The sequence below is a fragment of the Schistocerca serialis genome, chromosome 6, assembly GCF_023864345.2.
Source record: "Schistocerca serialis cubense isolate TAMUIC-IGC-003099 chromosome 6, iqSchSeri2.2, whole genome shotgun sequence".
NCBI classification, from domain to species: domain Eukaryota; kingdom Metazoa; phylum Arthropoda; class Insecta; order Orthoptera; family Acrididae; genus Schistocerca; species Schistocerca serialis.
The window spans coordinates 464,780,593-464,791,420 of record NC_064643.1 but is presented as its reverse complement, the minus strand read 5'-3'; the positions used below and the strand labels follow the sequence as shown (position 1 = coordinate 464,791,420).

Below are 10,828 nucleotides of genomic sequence, written 5' to 3'. Positions count from 1 at the left end.
CGAGATTCATCTCCTTCATCTCTGGATAGTAGGAAAATGGCATCCAGTCTGGAGTCTGCAGTTCGAATGCCATATTTAGACTACCATACTGAAACGTATTTCTCCTTGAAAAGATTGCATCTCCTTTTTTGAAGAACAACCTACAGTATTTACGACAGTAGATGAGTACTTTCTAGTACGGTGTATATAGGCCTATATTTGGTAGCTTAGAATGAAAAAAAGTATTTCATCCAATGATGTGCGATAGTAATATTTTTTCAGGTCCCCTGATTTTAAAAACACGAAAATATAATTATTGTTTAAAAACTATTAAAACAGAAGCACTTTGCATTGTACTTGTAGTTGTTTCTCAAAGGTATGGTATATCATTCTGCTGCTGCTTCGTTGCACCAGATTTTCGTCAACTAAGGCCGTCTTTACACAAGTGTATAAAAATGTTATCGGTTGCTTGATAGAATACTGACAGTTTGACACTATTTTTGCTTCTTGGTATGTTCCTGACTTTTATTACGATGTACACTTGGGTTCATCATAGCACCGCTATTGTCGAAATAGAAGCGAACGGTGACGCAAGAAAGATGACATTTTTACTAAATGGAATTCATATAAAACAGAGTATAAAAGATAACAGTGAGATTAAAGCTCATAAGACAAGTAAACAATTACAGGTTTCCGAGACCATGCTCAGTAACGAATAACTAAATTTTATTAAGTTCGCTTCTGTCTGACAAGATGTGCGTTAAGTTGGCATGAGCAACTCAATTGCGTACGCACGTGCTGCTCCCTACTTGATAGGTGTCGATAGTTGCATGTTGATGTTTGTTGGGGAAGGGTCGTGATAGATATTAAAAATGGTAAGGTGGTAATTAACAACCCAAATATTTGTATCGCCAGTGTGTGTTCGCCGGTTTATCATGAGATATTTCCATGAGAATCAAATCTGCATTGACTATACAGCTAAGTTTGCTTAGCTCATCAAAATATGAGTGGCAATGTGTGCAATTGTGTTTGATAATCTCTCCCGTCAGGGAAAAGGTTTTCTATTCGATAATCATGAACAACATATTTCAAAAATTTTATTGATTATTCTAGTTTCTAGAGGGCGTGGTTCAGAGACATGCAGTTAGGTGTTTTTTTTAAGTGGATCATAGGAGAAATATTTACAAATAGTTCACGAGAAACATATCACCTATTTGTACCTATGTGTGATAACAAAGTTATGAAACATTCTGTTTGATTGTTATTGCCAGAGGCAATGTAACAAAGTAATAATTTTTCTGTGTCGTGCTCAGAAAATTAAGTTTTCGTGACTGTAGCAGACGTTCGATGTACGGTAATTGTTGTAAATAAGATAGAGAGTTTGAAGTTCGTTACAATATGCTGTGCAGCTATTTTTACTTTTTGACACAATTTAATGAAATTAGGGTTACACACTAGGCATTAATTAGGCCTACAACGTCAGTTCCATGTCTATACAATTTTTTTTGTTTCGTAGCAGTAATAAGTCGACGAAGTTTGCAACATTAACGTGTCGGCAGTATTTCATTGTCTGGAGTGACTGTAATAAGCTATAGATTATAGTTTGATTGGAATTTGTTATAAAAATTATGCTAGCTCCTTCGAAATGTCGTCTCATGTGATGTAAACAAAATAATGCTACAAATGATCATAAGGATCTGATAAGACTTGTAATGTCTTTTTGAGGATATGAATTAACAAGTCAATTAGTATTCAAATTCCTGAAGACGCGAGGTGTAAAAGAGTACTATGGGCAGTAAGGAATACTTAAGTCGGCGTATTGCTCGCACTTTGTTCGAAAGATTTATGAAATGTGAGCTAGAGTTATTTGCATTTCCTTAACAAAAAGACAACCAATTAGCCAGAAGGATTGTGGTAAACTGTGATTACGTTGTAACCGAAATTTTCTTATGAACGTCAACGTTGTCAGTAATTGCCCATTGCTTAATCTTCCTTACACACACTCTCGGTTTTGGTTTCACATATACGTGTCATAAACACAGATTACCTCACAATAAATTGAAAGCTCTGTCTGTTATTTATGGAAAATCAGGGTAATAGTACATACTTTGGGATGAGATGTGGCTCATAGGCTTTTTGAGTGTCAGAGTATGCAACCTCCTGTGAGGACTGCTTATATTTTCGCAAATGTGTAAGTTGCAGTTAACGATGGCCTATGTGTAATACGTGTTGCCGATTAGTTTCTTGTGGTAATCATTTTGGATTACAGGGAGGAGGAAACAAGTCTCCTCTAGATATTAATGTTAGAATTGCAATAGAGACTTAAAGATACCCTTGTGCCATTGTCTGTGTCATTGCTTGTGTATGTAATGCTATTAGCTTTAGAGCCTTACTGTATGACAAATTGATCGCTGTTCTTTCATTCAGTCCGTCGCAGAATTCCTGAAAGGTCTTCCATCCTATGATGAAAACAATTTTGCACGGTTCCACACAGACAGTGGAAGTCGTACTTGCGTGAAACGTCCATCAGTTTATTTACCAACAAAAGATTATCCATCTGAACAAAGTAAGTAGTGTTAGCTTCTTTATATTTGTGAATAAATCTACTTGTGGGAGTGAATAATATTAAACTTCTTTATTGCAGTTATAGTAACAGAAAAAACAAACATCCTGTTAAGGTACCTGCACCAGCAATGGGACAAAAAGGTAAGTTATCTCTAACATAACTCATACACTGAGGTCTCTTCTTCCCCGCTTTGCCTGGTTCAATACTCTTTAACTAAACCAGTTGTCTTGAGTGTCAGTTTAACAGAAAGTTGGCTAAGTTCTTTGGCTTATTAATTAAATAACACTGTAATACTTTTGCAAGTATTCAAACCAATTGCAGAAATCTATCAGTGAATACAAAATTTATCTAGTAAAATGCATATTTAATGTTTTTAAAGAAGGCAAAAGTTCAAAAAAAAGTTTTGATAAATGAGACTATACAACAATTCCTATGAACCTTGGGAATTTGAAATTGCCAGCTTTCACTAAAGCATGTGAAGTAATTCTTCAGATAGTTGCTTGCATGAAGAATGGTAAATGCAATATTATTTGGTAACTATACAGAGCAGTCCTCAAATACTGATTGCAAGTTGGAGGTAGTGCTAACTAGCACTTTTTTCCATTTCTGTTGTTTCACTCATAAAAGGTAAATTATCAGTTAGCTCCTGAAGATATTGTTTACTGATTCTCTGTGGAATTATGTAGGACTTTTGAAGGAATCTCGTCAAAAAATCCATACATTATATTGTGCATATAGTTTCATATTAATCTCTGTGTGACTGTGGTAACTTACACATAGTGTTACTTCATTTTCCTGATTTCCAGTAAATGTTGTCCACGAACATTTTCAGTGTGGGCTGGGCTATGACAAGGATGAGATTCAGTAAAGTGCATGTACAAGAAACTCCTGTTTTGGAGATGTTTGTATCAAATCCCTGTTTGATATTGTTTCCTTAGTGATGGAAATATGTACGAAGAGGGGTTGGGAGGGGGCAGCAAGAATACCTCCATGGAATTTGTGAATCCATTGAAAGTAATCTCAGATGGAAAGTGAAATAAGATGGTGTACATAATAAAAACAGGAATAAGTGCACACACGTTGAGTGATCTATAGTATTCACAAAAGTGGAAAATTAAGAAATAAAGACCAGTAACTTGGTGTAAGATTTGCTATGTTACTAGATGTAAATACTGGTATGTAATGTAAATACTGGTTTGTAATGTAATGTATGCATTTTTAAATGAGGCTATTTCCAACAAATTACACATTCAGCTGACAAAAAACTTTCCTGGGCCTGGTAACCTGTATAAAGTCACTGTCACAAAAGTTTGCTAGTAACATACAAAATAGAAAAGTGAAATATCCATTATTTTTATAGGGTGAAGATAATGTATGGTGTGTTGTTGCTACCAAGTTGTTGTGTATATGCAGTACACACTTCAGGCATACATGGTGAAAGATTAACTATAAAATGCCACTTGTTTATGATTCCCCTAAAATTCTGCATCCTGTTGTTGGTTGCAAAGTACAAATCTGTTGATTTTGATTCTATTCCTATTTGAGTAGGGTCTGAAAATTAGTGACTCTAAATGATTTTCAAATACCTGTCGTTGTTGGAAAACAAATCTACAGTTATGAAGCTACAATTCAGGACAATAACATGGCATTTATTATTTCACAATGTGAGCAGCATTCTTCTACCATGCAGTGGTCTGCATTGAGACGACATTCTGTTATCAGTAGAGAAATTGTTAGATTCAGTGCTTCTCATTGGCTACTGCATAGTATCACGTTTGGCTACGATGACTGTCAACAAATTGCCAACATCAGCACGCAATTGAAGAGCTGCTGACACTGTAAGTGCACTTAGTTCCAACATTTTCTGCAGTGTCAAGTTAACAATGAGCAGAATGGCCTCTCTCTCTCTCTCTCTCTCTCTCTCTCTCTCTCTCTCTCTCTCTCTCTCTCTCTCTCTCTCTGTCACAAAATTGCTATCAAACTGTGGGCTTATTTGCTTACCAGTTCCTTAAAAATTTTGACAGTGAGTAATGTTACATATTTTGCACTATGTAACACCCATTAACTTTCACTGTAACCACACATTTCAAACATTTAATCAGATTCATCAGGTGAGATGATGCTAAGGAACACAGGACTCTCATATGGGAGGAGCACTGTCAGAATTCCCATTCCAAGTTAGGTGTTCTATGGTTCTTCTAAATTAAGGCAAATGCTAAAATGGTTCTTTTGAGAAGCACATTGCTGATTCCTTTGCCCATCCTTGACACATCAAAACTTGTGCTGTCTCATTAATCACCATACCCTCAATAGAACGTTCCAAAATCTAGTCGAAATTTCTTTCTTGTTTTCATACTCACTGTACGCATTTCGCAAGTTTTATCTTTCACATAAAGAGGATTATACTTTACTGGAACAGCTATGACAGTTTTGTGTATTGGTAAACATAAATCTTTTGTTGTATTGTCGTCCATTCTAGATACCCAATTTTTCAGTCTTTTTCCTCATCTTCATTTTTTAATTCTGTATCAGTTTTCTGTTTCCTTCTATTCATGTTCACCAAAGTATCATTTTATTTGCACACATGCATTGCCCAGTAACCTGTCAAGACCATTCTGCAGTTCTTCAAAGTCTTCCTTACTTTGTCAGTAGATATTGTTAAGGAGTGCCCACTTTGAATATTTGATGATGATCTAAAGACTCTGATCATCAAGTGAGTCAACATGCTCTGGACTGATTGTCACATTCAAAATACGGTGGGTGCAGCATGTCACATGTAGAAAAAGTACTATATTGTCCACTCTTAGTTGAATTTTTAAATCGCATCCACTTTTATTGTTTTTGCTGTTTCTCATTATCTCTGAATGCTGTGATGGCTGTCCATTATGAGAATACTGTGATTTTCCACACAGGAAGGCTCTGAATATTGGTACTATAGAAAAGTTGTTACTACCAGGCATTGAGGCGACCACCACCAACATCTCAGACGTGTTATTGGTTTCTAATTTGATATATTTTAGTTACAATGCTGTGCGTGACTAGCAAACAATTCCTTAGGATAAAGTTAATTTGCTCACGTATTAATAAGCAACTTTACAGAAATACATTATATGTATACACCTTAACATTGGTACTGCTGATAGTTACAGGAGAACTTATTAATGTAGATTAAACAAAGAAATTGTAGAAACAGTCATATTCCACCTTGTACCAGTGGACTGTTAAAATGTGGACGGTCAGTCCCAAACCAGCCATTAGGCTGTAGTTGGTCTGCCCCATTATTTCTTATTTTAATATTCATTTTCTTTTCCCATAAGCTTTCTGATTTTGGTGTTGTGCTTGTTGATTTGTTTTTAAACTGAGTGTACTGCAGGTTTCCAATACAATCATTTGCATTATTATTTTTCCTTCCTTTTTGGAAGATATTGTTGAGAAATGCAGAATGTTGTATTCAGTGCAATATTGGCCTATAGTGATACGGAAGAAAGGAAAAAAAAAAAAATCTGTTACAAATTTTTTGGTGGTACAGGGGTGTAGCAAGATCACAACTACATTTTCTATTTTCACTTTCTTCTCTTAGGGATAAGGCAGCAATCAAACTATGGAGTACAATAGGTGAGAGATAATCTGTTCAGACCGTGGTAAGTTCCGATTGAACTAGTCACAGGGTTGTGAGAGAGTAATCAGCAAGTGTTATTCATTTAACCAGTAAGCAGATAAAAAAGAAAAAAAATACTTACAATAAGACAACACAGAATGAAAGAATAAATTGGTGTAAACAGGAGAGGACCTGTAAAGGAATGATGATTGTCTGAAAGTGGATTAAAATGGATTTGGTGACATTCTAAAGTGTAAGAGTGCTGCCCCTTCTTTCTTTCTTAATCATAGGTCCTGGGTTGCAAACAATGTCTTGTTGCAGACAGTCTTCTATTCCATTTTTCCCCTCATACGCTTGTGCATCCACACTCAGTAATTCAAGAGGAGCAATTCCAGTTTCATGTAAATATTCAAGTATGTCAATTACAATTTTAGAGGGCAATTGAGTTTTAAGATTAATATTATTTTCATGGTGTACATCAGAAGGATTAATGACAGCCTCTAGTTAAACACACTTTTAAATCTAGCTCAAAGCAACCATTCCATTATTCTTTCTCAACAGCTGCAAAAATAAATAAATAAATAAAGAAAAAAATTAAATTGCAAGCTTTCCTACTTTCCATGCAAACTTCAGCAAACAGCATGTGTGTGTGTGTGTGTGTGTGTGTGTGTGTGTACAGTATCTTTTGGATGGGTTTTGTATTACAGGGTGTAATTTTAAAACTTAAATTTACACTGATGGAAAAAATCACACAAAAAAATAATTAATGTAGAGTAATGAAATTTTGGAAATAATTTTGTCTAGGTAACATATTTAAGTGATTATTATTGCAAGATCAGAGGTTAATTTAAGTGCAAGATAAGCCATTGCAAATGTGAAATGCTTGTATGTTAATAACCAGTGTGACTGCCACGATGTTGAATGCAAGCATGCAAATGTGCATGCATAATAACCAGTGTGACTGCCACGATGTTGAATGCAAGCATGCAAATGTGCATACATTGTGTTGTACAGATACCAGATGTCAGTTTGTGGGGTGGAGTTCCATACCTGTTGCACTTGGTTGGTCAGTACAGGGCAGTTAATGCTGGTTGTGGATGAAGTTAGAGTTGTCTTATAACATCCAATATGTGCTCGATTGGAGACAGGTCTGTTGATGGAACAGGCCAATGCAACATGTTGGGATGGTGTAGAGGATAATTTCACAAAGATTTGTGTTGTGGATTGATATTATCACACTTCATAACGTGCCTACAAGTCATTGTTGAAGCTAAAATTTGTTAGTTCATGGTTCTGAAATATTTATTACTTCGGCTTAAGGATTTGAGAAATGAGAAATCAAGTAATAATTTGAATCTGTTCTTGCTTCATTTTGTATCACTTGGAAAAAAAAATCATTAATTTGCTTCCAGGCTTCACAAAAGAAGAGGGACCATGTCTCAGTTGAAACGTCTGATGACTCAGTAGCTAGGAAAAGACCGCGCTTGGATCCGGCGTCTATGAGCAGCTCTCCTTAAAATCACTAGAACTCAGTACCTCACTTGTGTTCCATATCTTCCAGCCAATCAAAACATGTGCCAGATGCTGGAGTGGTAAATGACGATTGACTACTACCTTATTTGTGGTTCATTTTACAGTGATAACTTTTTGAACATAATTTTTCTGTTTAAAAAACTTGTTTTGTGGTTTAATTGAGGGAGTGAAATGATAAAAATTGTATGTGAGGTGTTTAAATGTTGTTGCACTTACTCATATGACTTTGTGTACTTTAATTCATTAATTGAATTGAAAATTAGGGTTTCATAGTGTTGTTATTTCTTTAACTGGAATGATTCAGATCACTTAACAGAGAACTTACATATTGCATGTATTGAATAAACTGTTGTGATCACTGTTAAGTTGCTTGTATATATAATTTATTTAGTCATATTTGCAGATATGTGCATCAGTGGCTGCTTTTGTGTGTGACACAGTTCTGTTGTAAGCTGTTTACCTGTATTTTGTGGTGATAACTGCTGTGAACTTGAGGATTTTTAACTCCACGGGGGTTTCATTTTGTTTTATTGTGAAAAATGTATTCATTTACTACTTGTACAGTGTATGAACAGCATAAAAATCTGTGTAATACCTCTTCATAGTTCTACCAGTGAAACACACATTCTTCTTATTAGCATAAGTTCTGACAACTACAAAATCGTTAATTAAATTACAAATTTGGAACTCAATGTACCCTGTATTCAAAGTAAGGGTAATATCTCTATTTCTGTTGTAGTTAAAGTGTATATTGTAAAGAGCAGTCCTTTGTTGATATAGAATATCTACTGTGGACTATACCGCTGTAGCAATGCCAAATAAGTCTTCACAAATGCTTCGTCTAAATTCACTTGTGAACCCGTCTAAAAGTAATTTCTTCCCATCTTTCAAACAAATTAGGACCATCAGCAATGTAATATTGTTTTGATATTTTATTCACAAACGTTTTTTATATAGAGCTTGTTAGATGTAATATAAGTTAATTGACACTTATTGATATATGTAACGGAATTGCCACAGCTGGGGTGTAAGAAATTTGTGTATATTTAAAGAAAGAAAGTGGTTGATACCAATGTATCATAAATAAACTGAGACATAGTTCTTCTAAATTTTCTTTAACTTTATTATATTGATTTCAACATTAAAAGTACACTCCCCTCCTCTCCCCCCCCCCCCCCCCCCCCCACATCTCTCTCTCTCTCTCTCTCTCTCTCTCTCTCTCTCTCTCTCTCTCTCTCACACACACACACACACACACACACACACACACACACACACACACACACACACACACACACACACACAATATACTTATATTATTATGTAGTTAAAATGGGGGAGGGTATTTATAGGTAGAATGACTTCTTCCAATTCAGATCCTCTGCATATGAATTTCCTTTCTATTCCTGAAATTTAATAATTGAATAGCCTGTTCTTTCCAGGATGACAGCAGATCAAATTACCATCCACCATCAAGATTTAGGCATTCCATGATTTTCTTGACTTCTTTATGGGGAATGTAGTAGTTGTTTCTGCGAAAGGATGTATCTGATTTCCTTCCCTGTCTTATCCCAGTTCCAGCTCATGGGTCAGTCTCCAGTGAGGTAGGCAAAGGGACATCAAGCCTTCATCTTCATTTTTTTTTCTAGCCTCTTATTACCAAGAGACATACATAAGTGATTATATAGCTTTTGGAACTAGCTGTCTCCCAACACTGTCTCGTCATCCTATTACACACCAATAGGACTACTTGTTGAGTGGGAGGATGGCTTTTGTTTTCTCAAGGCTTTCTCTTTATGCTTTTGTGATTCCTCCCTCTTCAGTCTCCTCCAGTGGGCTCACAGCAGTTACATGAATGTATGATTTACAAACATAGCCTTAAACCTTCTCAGCACTAGTTTCCATGTCGTGCTAGAAGCCTCAATTTCTGTCTGTCCTATTCCGCCTCAGGTGCGCAGGTAATGCCTAGGTAAGGACCTGCACATCCCAGATTTCCCAAATTGTGGAGTGGTCAGTAAACTCTCGGCATGCTTCAGTGATTACTGTCCACAGCTCACGGTCGTGCTCTTGCTTCCCGAGCACTGGGTCCCAGGTTCGATTCCTGGCGGGGTCAGGAATTTTCACCTGCCTCGATATGACTGGGTGTTTGTGTTGTCCTCATCTTTTCGTCATCATTCATGAAAGTGCCAAGATTGGACTGAGTAAAGGTTGGGAATTTGTACAGGTGCTGATAACCGTGCAGTTGAGTGCCCCACAGTTCGTATCATCATCATCAATGATTAATGTGGGATGTGTGTTGGAATGTATTGTGTACTGGGCAGTGGATTTAACCGCCCAGATCAAAACGCCAGTAAAAACTTTTCCAATTAAAACGTCATCCTAATGGTGTGCTACCTGCTGAGTGGGAGGATGGCCTTTGTTTTCTCAAGGCTTATCCAGGAAAGTGAGTTCTGGGTGCACGATAAACATTAATATTAGTAACACCTCATGGGAACAAAGTTGTTCTTACTGCTGACTCTCACACTCCTTAAAGAAAACTCACACTCCTTACAGAAAGGTTGGACCATCAAGAAGTGCTAAAACTTGTATGACAGAGAGGTTTGAGGGCCAGTTCTCACGGAAAAAGAAATGAGAAGAGCAGAAGGGTATAGTTTTGTCAGAATGCATTGATAGTAGTTGAGAGAGGGAGGGGTGTACTTTTGTCTGCGGATGATGCACTTGAAAAAAGTTGATATCCATGTGCTAGGTAACTATTCTCCACAGAAAAGCTGACCATTTTAGGGATAAGGGTAAGAGTGGAGTGTGTTATTTATCAGGAACATTTACCACACCTCTGTCAACTTGAAGGTAATTGCTGTAGACATAAGTGTTGCCAAAAATCATCATACGCACAGTGTACTACCTACTGGGTGATACTGATGTAGATCATGTGCTCTATCAGGGCTTCAATTTTTTAGTCGCATCACATCAGAAATGTCTTCTGAATAGAGGTCAAGCAGCCCATTTCATGTCAGCCTAAGGGTTTCCCGTGGCCATTGGCATTTCCTTTGGTTTTATTGCTGTCCCAGATAATGCAGAATGCGGAGTGGACAATATCACTGAAGCAACCACTTTTCTTTACAGAAGAGACCCAAAAAAGACGTGTGAAAATT

At 36.6% G+C, this 10,828-nt stretch overlaps 1 protein-coding gene across 1 annotated transcript; it reads left to right on the top strand.

Moving 5' to 3' along the window:
* Positions 1-751: 751 nt before the first annotated feature.
* On the top strand, positions 752-8,786 carry LOC126484464 (DET1- and DDB1-associated protein 1). Its single transcript, XM_050107989.1, has 4 exons — positions 752-854; positions 2,407-2,545; positions 2,624-2,685; positions 7,556-8,786. The coding sequence occupies exons 1-4, from the start codon at positions 852-854 to the stop codon at positions 7,658-7,660; spliced, it is 309 nt and encodes a 102-aa protein (XP_049963946.1). The 5' UTR covers positions 752-851; the 3' UTR covers positions 7,661-8,786.
* Positions 8,787-10,828: the final 2,042 nt, after the last annotated feature.

Bases quoted from the DNA above. Each gene is read 5' to 3' on its own strand.
- LOC126484464 (XM_050107989.1), top strand. The intron at 2,546-2,623 runs GTAAGTAGTGTT...TCTTTATTGCAG, and splicing joins AGATTATCCATCTGAACAAA to TTATAGTAACAGAAAAAACA. The intron at 2,686-7,555 runs GTAAGTTATCTC...ATTTGCTTCCAG, and splicing joins ACCAGCAATGGGACAAAAAG to GCTTCACAAAAGAAGAGGGA.